The sequence below is a fragment of the Leuresthes tenuis genome, unplaced genomic scaffold, assembly GCF_036924035.1.
Source record: "Leuresthes tenuis unplaced genomic scaffold, fLeuTen1.0.hap1 SCAF_2, whole genome shotgun sequence".
Lineage (NCBI taxonomy): Eukaryota > Metazoa > Chordata > Actinopteri > Atheriniformes > Atherinopsidae > Leuresthes > Leuresthes tenuis.
The window spans coordinates 22,113,937-22,131,058 of NW_027325356.1; the positions used below are offsets into that span (position 1 = coordinate 22,113,937).

The 17,122-nt window shown below is 38.3% G+C and overlaps 1 protein-coding gene across 3 annotated transcripts in view; it reads right to left on the reverse strand.

Moving 5' to 3' along the window:
* syt7b (synaptotagmin VIIb) overlaps window positions 1–17,122 on the reverse strand; it is a 112,853-nt gene that overhangs the window by 48,055 nt on the left and 47,676 nt on the right. For all 3 annotated transcript variants that reach the window (XM_072380672.1, XM_072380671.1, XM_072380670.1), the window contains exon 2: window positions 7,924–8,027. In XM_072380672.1, coding sequence (XP_072236773.1) covers window positions 7,924–8,027 — 104 coding nt within the window. The remainder of the gene's footprint in view (window positions 1–7,923; window positions 8,028–17,122) is intronic.

The window sequence follows — 17,122 nt, forward strand, 5'->3', positions numbered from 1 at the left end:
TTTGGTTGGTTTTATTGGAAAAGTCGTTGTGCCTAACATATTCTCATTCCCTGTGTGTCAGAGCCTATGGCTTCTCTGAGACGCAGACCTGTGCTGCCCTTTGGTGATATAAGACGCCGACAGCAAACCTAGCAAATGTCAATTTGACTGTGAATATGCAACAATGTCCTCTCAAGACCATTTTGAGGGTGAATCACACAGCTTTAAAAACATGAGGTCCCCTTGAAATAGTCATGTTCTTAGTTTCTGACTGGATTTGTTTCACCAAGGGGTCCGAGCAGAACAGCAATAAGGCACAATCACAACACTCTGTTATATCACACAGCTGAAACTCACTGTTGATGGTCAAATTGTAATGAACTTTCACATTTCTCTTTAATTAAAGGAAAAGCAGTATATTTGTGTCTTCAAGGGCAACTTTATTATAATTTTCCTTCGGTATAAGAAGTATGTATTAATTTAATTCAATTCAATTTGACTTGTTTTAATAAAAATTTGTGCTACTGTTACTTTCTAGTTATCAGTACATAAATTAAAGGTCCACACTTTTATGGTGCCTTTTAATCCTTTATAATGGGTTTCTCATTCACCCATTCACACATACTTTGCATATTATCATAAATATGCACTCTAAATATGCAGTGCTTTTTCTCAACAGTCACACACTTATGAGCATATTGGGTCAATGTGGGGGTCCATTGCCTCTCCCAAGCACACTTTGAGACGTCGAGAGGCTGGAAATCTTCTGAGTGGGAGATGACCACTCTCCTACATTAACCAAGGTCGCCCAACATCCAGCTATTGCATATCTGGAAAAGTAGGTACATTTTGACTAATCTGACCATAATTATGGCAATTGAAGACGATTATGGAGAGTGATAATAGAAGCCATTTAATGAGCTGATATTATTCAAAGTGGGTGCTCTTTAAGAAAAATTGTACTTTTGTGCAGCACATTCAGCATTATTACGCACACCTTTAGAAAACAGAGGAGTAGATGTTTTCATTTTTAAGATATATTGCATGGCATGTGCACATCCTATCACTACTCATGCTTTTCTCGCAGCCTTGGCAGCTTCTGCCTTGGGTATGTGACTGGTTCATGTCACAGGATGCAACCTTTTCATATTCACACTTGCGTGCATTTCACTTTCCAGCTGACCTTAACTGGATGTGTCTGGACTGTTAGGAGACCCTGGAGAGAATCACAAGCATATAAACAGAATTTACCATTTTAAAAGTCCCAGCTGAGCAGCAGCATCACACCCAGGACCCTCATGTTGAAAGTGACAGTGCTAACCATCAAGACCCCATGCTGCTGTAAAGTCTCAAAAGGAGGTCAGCCTGACATCAGGATTTTCTGAGCTGAATTAAGTTGTGTTCATTCAATTATTGATGAAAGTGAATGGACTCTCCGAGGAGCAGCTGTCACAGGTTTTCTGTTAAAATGATGACTATATTGCATTTTTACAAACAAAAACACCCGGAGAAACCCAATCAGTAGATTATGAGACTGTTTTAAAACCATATTAAAGATTCCACAGAACGACTGACAAAAAAGTTGTACACATCAATAATTGAACTGCACTGTATGAATAAAAATGCCAAAATGAAATGATATGATAAATTATTCCATAAAACAGCTTACAAACTCTTGTTTTAACTCTTGTTCTGAGTAGAATCACAAAGTTTAAAGACCACCTGGAGTTACTATTGCGACATTATACATGTTTAAAGTCTGTCTGGGAAACCTAGATACAAATTCTTCCAGAACCGGTCAGAGAGCACGACATACTCTTGTTTCCTCACATTTGAAAAAGGTCAGTTGTTCATATTACTGTCCCAAAAAGCATCTTTTGCAGTTTTGCCCTTAAGGTAAAACTGGAACAGACAGTGAAAGCATGAAAACACATAAGGCTGTTTGAGTCGTCTAAGCAAACTGATAGTGCTCTTATTGTTCTGGTGAGGACTCTTTTTCTTGTCTTGTAGAAGAAAAACAAATGTTTGTTTTTAATACTGATATCTGATCAGACTTTTTCTGAGGATTCATTCTCTATTTATTTCTATAATCTCAATGATAAATGCAATCCTTGTACTCAAAGAGTGATTCAAAGCAGCCAAAGAAGCCTTTAGGCTTTGAAACACAGTATAAAATGTTTATCTTAATCCAGCTTCCAGAGTCCTACAGACAGGTGGCTACCTTATATATTCTACTGTATCTATCTCTAATGCAGCCACAGTAAACTATATAATTTATCATGCCACATCTCATATGCCCAGTTCAGCAGCACAAACATTTTCAATAGAGAGTGAAGCTTGGGGCCTGACCTAATCTGTGTCTAGTACATCCAGCCTCTACACTGCAAACACATGCAGAATAATATCAGATCCACGGACTAAGAGACAGATACATTTTCTAACAGTCAAGAATGTGCTATCAAGCTCATCTATCATTAAAGATAATCATAAAATCTTCAGGAGGCTGCAGAAGAGAGGGTGGAGAAGGTACAATGTTGAGATTGTGGGAGAATGTGAGAAACAAACGTGGAAAAACAGGAGCAGCTGAGTGCGCTGACAGAGTGAAGGGGCAAGTGAGAAAAGGAATGAGGCACGGCAGAGGCTTGAAAGAGAATATAATAATGAAGCTCTACAGAGGATAATAAAGATATCACATGAGATGAATTGTAGAGACAGTGATTCCTCAATTAGAGCAGTCAGGTACTTCTAAGTCATGCAGCCAACATGTTTGTCACACACCAGGATGTTCAACACCGACCAACAGCACCTTCTTTTCCAGCCTGCGTGAGTGCCTCCGTGGTCGTTCACTTCCCCTCTCTTCCCACACTCCTCCTATTTCCTTTCCCATAAAACAACCTATGGCAAGGGGCCAGACTGTTTTACCTGCCCTGGGGTGTATGCTTCAATATGAATGTATTTTTTATACACCATTTGCAACACAGTCTGATAATGGAAAGTGTTTAATGACTAGGTTTGTTCACGGCGCAAAGTATTGCATTTTCATAATGAAGGCTACAAAATTGTAAAATCGTAGCGTGCCTGCATTTTGAATTACGATAAAATGTCTCGCACTCTCAAATATGGCAAAATCATTATATGTTCAGTGTTGTTAATATGCCTGTGTTTTTCTTTGCAAATTCTAACACGCTTACATTACATTTTGCAAAGTGTGAAACTATCACTGTGTTGGTGTGGTGTTACAACAGTGACTTTCATCCCATTTCACAGAAGACTTAACTTTTCTACTTTGCTCTAAGTTGTGGTTAGGCATAAAAAATACATGATTCAGGTTATATACAAATAAAACATTAGGCATTAAAAACATTGTTTGTTCTAAATAGTGACAAACACATGGTTACCGGTTAGTTGAATAAACATGTCAAAATTACCATCTCACAATTTCTGTGCTTATATATTGTGACACTATTATGTTTTGGACAAGTGGATAAATGTACCTATTATACATTTTCTTGTGAGAATGGGCTGACAGTTCACACAAGGTTTTGTAAGAACATTGGCGCAAGATACATTTGAGTGTAGCAGACTTCATTTTCTGGTGAGTTTTTCAGGTCTTTTGTAAAGTAATACAACAAATTCTGACAGGTGACAACAGCTCAAAATATAACGGAATACAATGCAGTCAGCTTGTCAGGCTCTCTGTATTGCTTTGAAATATGCGTTCACCTGTAAATCAACCCAAGTGTCTTGCAGAATAATTTCTGTCCATGTTCTGCAGATTCAAAACAAATTAATGTCTTTCTTTGTTACTGAAACTGACCCCAAAACATTAACACATTTTGGCAATAACCTAAATTCCTAAAACAATCGAACAATTAAATATCATCAGCCTCTGTCGTGGCTTATATTTTCAAATTTTTGAGAATAAAAGTCCTATTATCAGACCTTTTCCTCATTTTTCTTTCCGGCTCAGCCCATGCTAGAGTGGATCAGCTGAAGGGTTTATAATAATCAACCTGCCTGTGTGCGCACAGTGCCAGAGGTGGGGAGACGCTGTGTTGCTTCCAACTGATCACAACACTGTGGGTGTGTGTGTGTGTGTGTGTTTTGCTGGGATAATTACGTTTGCCACAAAGGATTCAGTGGGTACATGAGCTCATAAGGTCCTGTGCTGATGAAAAACAGACCTGCTGCTGTCAGAGGGATTGTTACATCTATAGTGTACAGTGTTTCCATCCAGCTGTGATTACGTGAGTTATTCAAAAGCAGTCCTCAGGTTTTGAAGGGGTGGAAAACTTGGTATTTGGAAAGACGGTAAATGTTACTCAATGGAAACAGGTTCAGCTGAAGTTCAGTGAATAAATGATGAAAGACAGACATCACATGACTGACAAATGCACACAAGGCTGTAACCAGGACTCCTCCAAGAACACACAGATGTGCATTAGTTATTAGAAAAATCTCAATTTCCATTGCCCACTGTGGTGTCTGTCACCAAGCTTTCCATCATGTTGATTTATTCAGTGTGTTTTTCTTCGTTTGAGATTTGACTGGTGCTCTTTTGATAATGTCACCTTGGTGTGCCTCTTCTTCTGTAGTTCTGGCTACAGAAATAGCACCACACATCACTAATCTCAGTGAAGTAACCCGATACCATCTGTTAACTGGTACACCAAAACGTGCATATATTTGCAATTCACTGTTAAATAACTGAAAACTCTGTTACAATTCATGACAATTCATATCTCTTGTAGTAAACATCAGGTGTTGCTTTAATCGCAAAATGCAATGGTGTGATATGGCAATGTCATATTCATTTTCATTTCAATGTCTGTTAAAACTTTAGTGGTTTTAAGGTCATCTCCAAAGATGAGTAACATCTTTGTATACTTAAATTTCCTTTTTCTAAACCTGTTAATGTCTACATTCATTAAAGTAATTTAATGGCCTCCAGTCTTGCTTTGGCTACAGTCTGGATTGACGCTGAAGTGATGGAGAAAGGAAAGGTATAGTTGAGTTAACTTTTAGCAAATGTATAATCAATAACATGAACCCACAGGGGAAACAGACAAAACTATATACGTCCTGGAAGTGGTCACTATGTTCCTGCTCAGGTTCCTCAAGAAAATGATATATCTTGCTCTGAATTTTCACCTTCCAGTTGTACCATCTGGCCCTTCTCCACTTCACCCCATTCTATTGAGTGACGTCCATTTATGCTTATTGGAGACTCTGCTGCCCGAAGAATGAACACTGGTTAAAAACAGTGGAAAGTCGTGCTGCTATTTAGCTAAAACCTCTTTATGTCAAAAATCTTTTTGAAGAATATACTTTCTTTTCATCAAGAGAAGCAAAATATCTGTTTTAAAAAATGGCTGTAAAATCTGAAAAATGTAATTCATGTCCAATTTCTGGACCTGTGCCCTACAGCCACAACAGGGACATCACTAGAAACCCCAACATATCCTTTTCACTGTACTGGACGATAGACTCATCGAGCCTGCTTCAGTTTAAATCATCTTTTTCTAAAGCTTGTATATTTAATGAAAACAGACAGTATCATCCAAATTTAACCATGTGCTCTGTGTGCCTAAACATAACTATAAATATGTTTGAACCTCCTTCAGTTCAAATAAATCCAAACATTGTTCTGGAGGAAAACACATTATTATCATGTGGACTCATGATATGATTTGTTTGTCATACCCTACCATGACATTTTGATAGATTAGCAACGTATTTTCATGTAATTCCAATGTGAGAATTTGCTGCCTTTCCTTGTTTCACATGATAATAAAACAGTATATCTTTATATGATACATCTTACATTCAGAGTGGATGTAACCATAAAGAATAATCAGCAGATTGATACAGGAATTGCTCAAAATCAGTTTTAGCTGCAGCCCTATAGATTTACATTTATTTGGCATTAAGGAGTAGAAGACAGAATGCAAAAAAGATGAGTCAAATAGAAGATCTTTTTGAGAAATGACAAGGACTATGGAATAGAAACTCCAGTGAGAGTGGAGTCAAGAGAAAAGAGAAATGATCCTTGAAAAGAAATCATTCATGAACATGGAAATGAAGTGACAGACAGATAAATACAAACCAGACTGTTCGGAGGAGAAGGGATGATACATAAAAAACAAAGACACAGACACTGATAACGAAAGTAAACAAAGATGGGAAATGGTTTGTCAGGTTGACGCAATAGTAACTTCTCTATCATTTAGCATAGATGTTTTCCATCTGAATAGCCCAGTTAACTCTCAGCTTGTGTATGTTTTATGAACAGCTGTGTGGCACTCACCACTCAAAAAGAGACAAATAGAGACAAGAGAGCTGAATATAAAGGAGGAAAGCAGGACAGCGTGTTGGGAATGCCAGCAGATCACAATATATAGAAGGAATTACAGTTGCTTCAGCAGCCAGAAGCTCAGAGTGATTCTCATTTCCATATGAATCATTAGCATGGTGCTGGAGGCTGGAGGCGAAAAGCTATGATGCACAAAGCTCTAAGCGCACAAAGTCATATGTAAGGAAGAGCAGTATTATTTTCTGTCATGGCCAAACATACAGCCTTTCTCTTGCTCTGGAAAACAAAACTCAAGTCAGCAACAACACAGAGTTCACATTCAACTCAAGGGTACAGTGTTATCAACAGAGCAAACAACCTGACCTCCCAGACAACTGTAATTCATGGACATTTGTTCAGAAACACTTACAAAAATAAGATGGTGGGTGGTAAAATGTAGAGTTGTGCGGGAAAGATGAGTTTCCATAAGAGAACTGTCTGTAAAACCTCAGCTGTTTGTATCAATGCTTTGCTTACCTACCCTCATCTATGGTCATGAACCTACGGTCACAAGTACAAGCGGCTGAAATTAGTTTTCTTTGCAGGGTGACAGGTTTCACCGATCATGATAGGGTGAGGAGCTCAGCCATCCGGGAGAGACTCAAAGTAGAGCCGCTACTCCTCCGCATTTAGAGGAGCCAGTTGAGGTGGTTCGGGCACCTGATCAGGATGCCTCCTGGTCGCCTTCCTTTGGAGGTGTACCAACTGGGACAGATTATTATTGGAGAGATTATGTCTCACAATTGGTCTGGGAACGGCTTGGGGTCACCCAGGATGAGCTGGAGGAAGTAGCGGGGGACAGGCATGTCTGGGCCTCTTTACTCTCCATATTGCCACCGCAACCCTAACGTAACACATGTTCCTTTAAATACAAAACTCTTGACTGTGTTCACATTGTTTTATATTTGTGGGTGGATGACTTCATGATAAAAGTTTCAGTTGTGTCTCATATAACAATATGTTTATTTGGATGTGAAGAGCACCGGTGTGAAAAAAACTCCTGCAACCCAATCTCAGCTCAGTGACACTGGTGCAGCAGATCTGAAACAGCATCAGCAAGCTTTCAATTCCTCCAAAACCGTCACTCTGGTGAAAATAAATGAGATTCCTGCTGATTACTTGGATTACCTGGTGGAGAAGGAGTAATTTTTGGAGGCAACTCTAGTTACAGTTGGACAACTAAAGTCCAAGAAATTGCATAGCACTCTAAAGGATTAATCAGGTAAAGCTGTAACTTACTGTTTCTAATTGGTTTTCATAATTACAGTAATCTAGAACTGTAACATTAAAGTCACATTACCTAATTCTGTTGATTAAATAGGCATGACATATGTATGTGAAATAGACGCTAGGTCAAATTACACGCATTATCATAAAAAAATCTATCATTATGCAAATATTTTTCATTCTAAAAGTGTTAAAAGTGAAGCATAATGTCTCCTGTCTGTGAGATGCAAACTTCAATTTCCCACTTACATGTAGCTACAGCCTGTTGGAAAAGGAGGGGTAATAATCATCCAAACACACTCGTTCGTTAAATTATATGTCAGTACTGAAATATGAATGTTGAAATGTGAGATACTGTAACTTACCAGTTTACGCTGACACCAGGTGCAGACGCCACAAAGAGCTACCAGCCAAACAGCACATACTACGAATGCAACAGACAGCAGGAATACACTGAGAGACACTGATCCTGAGGAGAGACAAGGAGACACATAAAGACGAGTGAATTAGTGCATTTAATGTAACACTTATCCTGTTGAGACTCCTGAGGTTTATAGTGTAAATTAATTCATGAACCTTCTGAAGGTGTTACAATGTGACTCAAGTTAGGGAGATGTATACTGTAGGTTTTTTCAGGAGAAACGCCTTCTCTCCTTCCTTTCCCCATTCATCCTTGTCATCTGGCATCTTTCATCAGTAAGACACAGAGAAAAGTTAAATCTATGCAGGGGCAAAGACATAAAGGCACTGAAGCAGATTCTAGCTCATGTTTCCTGCGTGTTTTAACAGGAAATGCGCACATGTCAGGAAGAGATACGATCATGAGGCCAGAAACCATGCAATTACCAGCCTCCGTTTTCACTCCTCCATCTCCAAAATCCTTTAGAAAGTTTGTTCCTGTCTTGACAGAAGGTATTTTGTTTTCCATAGCGCCTTCTATTTTCATCTGTATTTCTTTAATTTTCTGCTTCTCAACCATACCATTCATTCAGTTATTTGCTAAGTAATTCAAATTGCAAAGGCAGAAAGGCAAAACAACATAGCAAACAATTAGCTCATAACCACTGCACCCTTTCCTGTCTATAACTGTTTTATGGCTCCCTACACCTGAGATATTCAATTCCCTTTTCCCCTTGATGTCACAGGTTGTCTGCCTTTGACCTTTATTGTTAGGTCAAAAAAGAGAAAGTGGATCAGCAAAGTCAAGTTCTTTCCCACTTTTATATTTTTCTAACCTTTTCTCATGTGCTTCATGTTTATCATTCACTTTATGCTATTCAAGTATTTTGATAAGGAATTCGTCAGATTTCAGGATTAACTTTATCTTCCCTTTACTCTGAACCTTTCATTTAGCAGTAACCCCACTTTCAGAAAAATGTGTTTGCACTAAACAGAAAAATGGCTTCAATCTTTTCTTTGTCTATTTGGGGCAACATAAGCAGGAAATCAGAAAGCTGGCACTACCGAAACAACTAAAAAAGCTGACATATTCTCCAGCTGGAGGACACACAACCAGCTGGAAATAAGAATGTCTCCTTTAAAAGCTTTAAGAACAGTCAGACCTCCTGGGAGGAGCCACACATCTGACAATCTTTTACCCAGCAGGGTGTTATGAACAGGGCTAATTTAGGATTTTAGGCCGCATTGTCACAATTTAAGTAGATTTTAAACAATGTAACCAGCTCACTACATTAGATACAGTAACAGGACAAGTTGTTCAAAAATAATACACATGCAAGAAACCTCCTTTTCTGACCTTTGTACTTCACTCTTTGTAATAGCTATTTAATATAACTGATGTAGTCAGACTTTTTGGCACAACAAATTAAAGATACACGCACACATATATATACTCATATAGATACATCATATATATACATATAGTACACTATATTGTCAAAAGTATTCGCTTATCTGCCTTTAAACTCATATGAACTTAGGTGACCCCCCCATTCTTAATCCATAGGGTTTAATATCACGTCGGCCCACCCTTTGCAGCAACAACAGCTTCAACTCTTCTGGGCAAATTTTCCACAAGGTTTCGGTGTGTTTATGGGATTTTTTGACCATTCTTCCAGAAGCGCATTTGTGAGCTCAGACACTGATGGATGAGAAGGCCTGGCTCACAGTCTTCACTCTAATTCATCCCAAAGGTGTTCTATCGGGTTGAGGTCAGGACTCTGTGCAGGCCAGTCAAGTTCTTCCACACAAAACTCGCTCATCCATGTCTTTATGGACCTTGCTTTGTGCGCAGTCATGTTGGAACAGGAAGGAGCCATCCCCAAACTGTTTCCACATAGTTGGGTGCATGAAATTGTCCAAAATATCTTGGTATGCTGAAGCATTCAGAGTTCTTTTCACTGGAACTAAGGGGCCAAGCCCAGTTCCTGAACAACAACCCCACACCATAATCCCCCCTCCACCAAACTTTACACTCAGCACAATGCGATCAGACAAGTACTGTTGTCCTGGCAACCTCCAAACCCAGACTCGTCCATCAGATTGCCAGATGGAGAAGCGTGATTCGTCACTCCAGAGAACACATCTCCACTGCTCTAGAGTCCAGTGGCAGGATGCTTTACACCACTGCATCACATGCTTTGCATTGCACTTGGTGATGAATGGCTTGGTTGCAGCTGCTCAGCCATAGAAACCCATTCCATGAAGCTCTCCACGCACTGTTCCTGAGCTAATCTGAATGCCACATGAAGTTTGGAGGTAATTTTACACGTTGTGCTACTTTGTGGTTGAGTTGCTGTCTTTCCCAATCGCTTCCACTTTGTTATAAAACCACTGACAGTTGACTGTGGAATATTTAGTAGGGAGGAAATTTTACGACTGGACTTGTTGCACAGCTGGCATCCTATCACGGAACCACGCTGGAATTCTCTGAGCTCCTGAGAGCAACCCATTCTTTCACAAATGTTTGTAGAAGCAGTCTGCATGCCTTGGTGCTTGAATTTATACATCTGTGGCCATGAAAGTGATTGGAACCTGAATTAAATTATTTGTGTGAGTGAATATTTTTGGCAATATAGTGTATTTACAGTACTGGGATGAAAGTACTGCTGGCTCAGAACTAAAGATAATTTTTTTTTTTGTACACTATCATGCATGACGTTTGTCGGGGTATGTAGTTGAATTCTGACATTTGTTAATAAAACACACATTTCATCCACATATGATCACATAAAGCATAACAGGGAAAATGTGGATTCATTTACATAAGTGATGATGGCAAGAGAGCTTTCATCATTTTTTCATTCAACAGATGATAGTTTCAAACAATCTCAGTGTTATTATTTCAAATTCAATATAATACCGCATCTAACACATATCAATACTCAGCACATTTTGTATCCTGACTAAACTGATAAGAAGATAATCTGATTTAAAGCAGCTCTTGAACTGACACTGTTTTATAGTGAACATAAATCCGTCCATAACACCAAGTAAGTGAATTAAAATGTCATGACTTGTCCATTTATTTTGAATAATCTATGTAAATATTGTATGTACAAATATATGAAACTGTGGTGGTAGGTCATAACTCACATGAATTAGCTTAGAGGAAATGAGCTGCTCAGAGAGACACAGAGAGGAGAGGCAAAATAAAAAAAAACATTATGACAAAATGCAGAGATAATACATAAATAATGCCTTCTTTCCTTTCATCTTACCTTTCACCCAGTATTATTCTTGGCCATTGAAGTAACACATTATGATTAGAATCTAATTTTGTGTTTTGTCTCTTTGGACATCTGACTTTTATCATCAGATAGTTGCAGTGATGAAGCTCTTGTTCAGCCATTTGTTAAACTGAAGTTGTCTGATTTTCCTTTTCTGTTTTTCATCACATTTGGCCTCATGTTTGTCATTAGCTCATTTTGGATATTTATGGGATATTGGCATGAGTAGTTGAGAGCCCATTAAGTATAATTAAAGCCCTCTGGTCAGTGTGCTAGCTCCACTGAAAGGACACTGAAACGGACATTGAAAATATATTATATTAAACACAGTTGTGTGCAAAAGTCTTGAGCAACTCTGCATTTCTTTATGTTATGCTTCCAAGCAGCCATACTTTCTTGTAATCTTTTAAATTGGTCTTGATCAACAGTTCACAAAGCTTTCAAAAAACTGGACTCTTTTTTATTGATTTTCAGTCCTTTCTATTTTTCATTTTTGTTATTTTAAGCTATTTACCACTGATGTAGGAATCATACATAACAAAAGTACCTAACTCAAGGGATGAATCGGTGTCATGTTAAGTGTCAATGAATCTCTGCAATTACTCTTTTCCCAGGTAATACATAAAGAAATGAGGAGTGGATCAAAATGTTTCCACGGTCCTGTATATATATATATATATATATATATATATATCAGCCATTACATTATGACTGCCTGTAACTATAAAGTTGTCTTGTTGCTGCCTAAAGGTCTCAGCCTAATCAGAATGTGGACAAAATACATTTTTCTTTGTGAGCTTTGCTCATTTGAGGCAGGGGGGGGGGGGAAGTAATTTGTGCAGTGGGCTTTTTCCCATAGATCCCATCAGATACCATTGCCTTGGTATCATGGGACTTTGTAGGCTAGTTAAACACTTTGGACTCTTTGTCGTGTGCTTTCAATCCCTTCCTTGGCTGTTTCTGCACAGCTCAACTCTGTCCTGCTGGGGAGGCTGCTCCTGTATGGAAAAGTTTCTGGCATGGAGGTGTGACTGCTAGTTAAAAGGCAAATGTGAAAGTAACATCAATGTGATTGCATGATGAATGGTGCAGGGGCACATTTTGCTTGTTGTACATCACACCAAGAGACAAGTTGTTATACCACTGTTAAACAAGATATGTTTGCTACACGGGATGCTTGATACACAACAAATTTCAAATGAAATCCCAGCACCTGGACCTTTTTTTCCCTCTAATCAGTCCTAAAGATTAGCACTTTAAAGTATTGGTAAAACTGCTGCAGATCATGGCTGTTTGTTTTTTTAAACCATTTCAGATGGAACTAAATTATTTTAGGAGCAGTTGTATATTATGAGCTTGGTGGTAGATTTAGTTCAAGAAAGTAAAAACCCACACATCACACTACAAACAGAACATGTTTAGAAAGTTGAGTTAAGTTGAGGTGAACTGACTTGTATCAGATCCCTTTAAGTTAAAAGAAAATTCTTCCGATTCATTATTTTAATCTGTTCTATAAAGGGCAGACAACATAAAACTGGTAAATGAGGAAAATTCTACAAATGCATCCCTTTCCCTTTCTTTCACCAGCCATGCCCAGATGATTTGCATAATCAGATTTTATCACCGTGAGAAGAATCTAAATAAGCAAAGCATTTATAAAATCAAGTATAAATGTAAATATCAGATTCCATTATCCGTATGACATATCCTCCAACAGACTGTATTCTAATACAAGGTAAATCTGTAATCCTAGTTAAAGGACATTCTCGCTGCTGGTCCATCTTTAGTGCTGCCTGTTGTCCAGATCCACTCAACCACCAATTTTTTGTCAAGCCACATTGCTGCTGTCACAGTTCAGCCCATTCATTCATTTCCTTCTGCTAGTTTTCCTCTACTCATTAGCATTCATGTCATTTAAGATCATGTCCTGCAGTAATCCCCAATTTTCTCAACAATTTCAGTCCCCTAATTCCCCACACCTATCCCCTTCTTCCTCCTTCCTGCTATAAAACTGAAGTACAAAAACTGAAGAGGCTAATAAGGTATTAGCCTCTTCAGTTTTTATAGCAGTCCTGTTTCACTTATTTTGTATTAGATTGTCCATCGTGTGGAATTCAACTTGACTTTCCAGTCGTTTTTTCTGTTTGTCTTTCACTTTGTCTCATCAGATGCCCAGTTATGATACTCTGCCCATTTTTGGACTTTGCATTGGCTGGTCTCTTTGCTCTGTTTGCTTGTTATTTCAGCCTGCAACTAAACCAAGCTCATCTACTCATTTTGTTATTTTTCACAGTTTTTTTCACATTCCAGCTTTCAATAAAGATGAACTGTTTAAACTTTGTGTTACACTGAAATGTCTTCCTGCTACACGATCACATGTTAACCACCCTCTATGCTGTAGTTCTCCACTGTTATAATAATAATCTAATTTATTTTTCTTGAATAGTCATAACTCGATAAACCTGCCGTTCAGACCATAGACAGCATCCTCCAGCCCAGGCTACAGTGAAACCTGTACACCTGGAGATATTGTCAATGTGTTGTGTAGAACTGGGACTGACAGGACTCATTATCATGTTTGTTTCATAAAGCAGATTTTTTTTGTAAGTGTGCAAAATATCAAGTGGACCCTTAAACCCGTTTATACCTGAAATGCTCTTCTTTTTTTTTGTCTAAATTAGATTATCCCATGTCTTTATTTTTCAAGTGCTCACTTCTCCTCTTGTTTGACACTTTGATTCTTGTCCTTGTGTGTTTCCTGCCAGTGTGATTACCTATCGTGAGTTGAACACTTTCACCATTTGCTCATTATCCTTCCTTCCCAGGTGTATTTACTCTTTGTGTCTCCTCTCTCTTGATGCAAATTCATTGTAAGTCAAGCAATCAAGCTTTCCTTTTTTTCTCATGTGTAGCTCCAGGTGTATTTCATCTCTGTTGTCTATATGTTCAAGGAGCTTGCTCATTCATCAGTCCTACAAATAAATCTTACTTCAGGTCTCATTCTTTTAGCCTATAATTACAGATGCTACAGTGTAGGGATCCAGCTCTCACACTTGTATTGCATCATCCCTCTAAATCTTGCTAGAAATCTGTATGATCTCTATTACCATCACTCAAGAACTACAACTTTGCCAAGGAGATGAGCTCATGCTCTCAAAAAAAATCCACTTCCCTCAGGGTCCTCTCTCTCACAAAGAGCATCTGCTGCAGTAAAACCAGCTTAGAAACATGTGTAATCAACTAAAAGGCAAAAGAAAATCTCTTTTGAGTAAACTGAAATTGACTGAAAACATATTCAATGATGAAACAGTTTAAGCTATGTTCGAAAACATAACCCGAGGACAATTTTACACAAAATAGTGAAACAACCAGCGACCCTGAGGATAGAAAAAGCCCAGCTTCTGCCACATGGGATGAATCCCTTGGAGAAATCCTGAATCCAGTCTCGAATCAAAGTGTGCCACTGTTACATTGTTCAGGTATGCAAAACATATTAGGTAAAGGCAATAAAGGCTCTAAAACTGTGAGATGTTTTTGTTATTTTCTTTTGTTGTGCATCCACATCATGTGAATCTTATGATTTTAAAAAAAAATCTGGAAACTCATGTTTTTGAGGCAGTAGAGCACATTGTCTCAAACACAGAAATCTCATCTCAGACACCGAGGTTTGTGCTGTTTCATTAGAATTTTTCATGACATTCTTTGCTTACAATACATTTAAGCAGCAACTTTGATATAAAAGCTTCTGTAAAGTTTGTATTTCGAGTATATTTAATTAATTTCTGGAGCTAGTCAAAGCTGCTTTCAGACATGGACTGCAGCCTTGACTTTTTCTGGAAGAAACGTAGAAACTGAAGTGAATACTCACATTCCACAGACCTTAACCCTTACAGATGTCTTATACAAAGTAAACATACCATTCAGTTCAGCTCTTTAGTGAATAGGGCAGGGAATTGTCCAGAAAATGCACAATGAAGACATTTCGATCATGCATCTGGTATTCAAGTGTCAGTTTGCTAGAAGACAAAAAGGTTCAAATGGAGAAAAAGGAAACATGAAGTTCTATCAGGCTTTTGACTGACAAATCTAAAACAAATGTAAAGCAATGCCATCACTGTGCATATTTTGTATTGTGTTTTGTCACCTGCACACTCTGCCCTGGCATAAACCCTCACTTTAAACAAATGGAGCATCTCTAGTTGTGAGACAGTGACTGACTCTGACAATCTCCTTTTGTGCATTACATGTGTGTGTTTCCTGACAATGTCTCAACCTGGCATTTTGGACATCATCAGGCGATAGTGCTTAGAAAATGAGTTATACGTCACATTTTGCTTATGTATGGCATTTCTTGACTAGGAGCAATAACTTCCTGAACCTTCAGCTTGTCTGACAACGCAACTGCAAATAACTGCATCGTCTAAACTGACTGCAATTTTTTACATTTAACTGCCTTTTTAACCAAATTTGAGCCATATAACAAAGCTTATTTGCATTTAGGTATGCTTAGATGTGCATTTCATTATCTTTGGTAACTAGTTTATGACTCTATATGCTGTATGTAAGTTTTGATAGTGACATTATATAAACGCTGTGTTTAAACCTTGTCGTTGAGTATTGCATGCAGTGCTGATGTAATGTTAGGTCATGAAAGGTTAAATAAATGTGAATTACCTCCAGATAAAACTCCTGCTGTGCTGTGTTTGGCTTCATGCTGTGACCCTCCCATGGCTCCAAGAATAAACAGAGACTCTTTAACGGTAACTCCAGCACGCGCTCTTTCTCTCCTCTCCGTGTTCTACTTATTTTCTTTTAAGCAACCATGCAGTCTGAGATCGTTATTTGGTGATCACTAAATGTTAAGCACAGGCAGTTTACTGGATGGAATTTTGTGCAATCCTTCAGCATATCTCATCTTTACTCCTTTCTTCCTACTTGCAGTGTCTCTGTCAACATGACATGATTTTCATGCATGTATTTATGTAATTTACAACACAAATAATTAGAACTGCTCATCTGAAAAATGTGGTCATAAACCTGCTGAAGTCTCTCTTCCTCGATGCAGCCTCTCATATTCTACTGCTCTGTGTTACCTTTGATAAATGTTGATATCACAGTTTGTTTCTTGAGTTACTCTCAGCTGGATGATGGAAACATTGCTGCTTATTCATTTATGATGGCGATGATAAACTAGGACATCTAAAAAAGTTATAAAACACACTGGAGCAGGCCAAGCCTGCATGTGTTAAAGCTGAATAAGAAAAGTCAATGTTAGGTCTTGAAAATGTGTAATTCCATAACTAAAAAGATGAAACTTTACTTGTCTGCACACAACTGCGATTACAATGTCCAAATCACTCACTGCGTGAGCAAGTTGTGACATCAACAAAGCACCATTACCGTTTATATGCGCTTCAGTCACACTGGAAAATGGCACAGCAGGAATAGCTGTGGAATAAGTCACACAGGAAGTATAATACGCAATAACTAACATAACTACACAGTTTTAACTTCTCGGTTTCACTCTGAGGCTTTTGATGTTTTTGTAACATCTATAATAGTTTTATTTTCGTGGGTTTTGATGGTTTTTCAGATGTGTGTACAGATGCAAACACTTTTTCATGCAGCTCATCCTGTTTTTTCCAAATGTGACATTGGCACAGCGTGTGCCAGCTTTCAAAAACTGGTTGTTGCACGACCGACAAAAACAACACAAACGCATCCAGTTCACCAACTGTTGCTATTTTTCAGAATGCTGCTGTCTGGATGGTTGAGAATTGTAAGTATGAGTGAAACAACAATCTTTAACAACAATTAAATGCTGGGTCTAAAGTTCTTTTCACACATCAGCAGCAACTTTTTGGCGCAAACAATA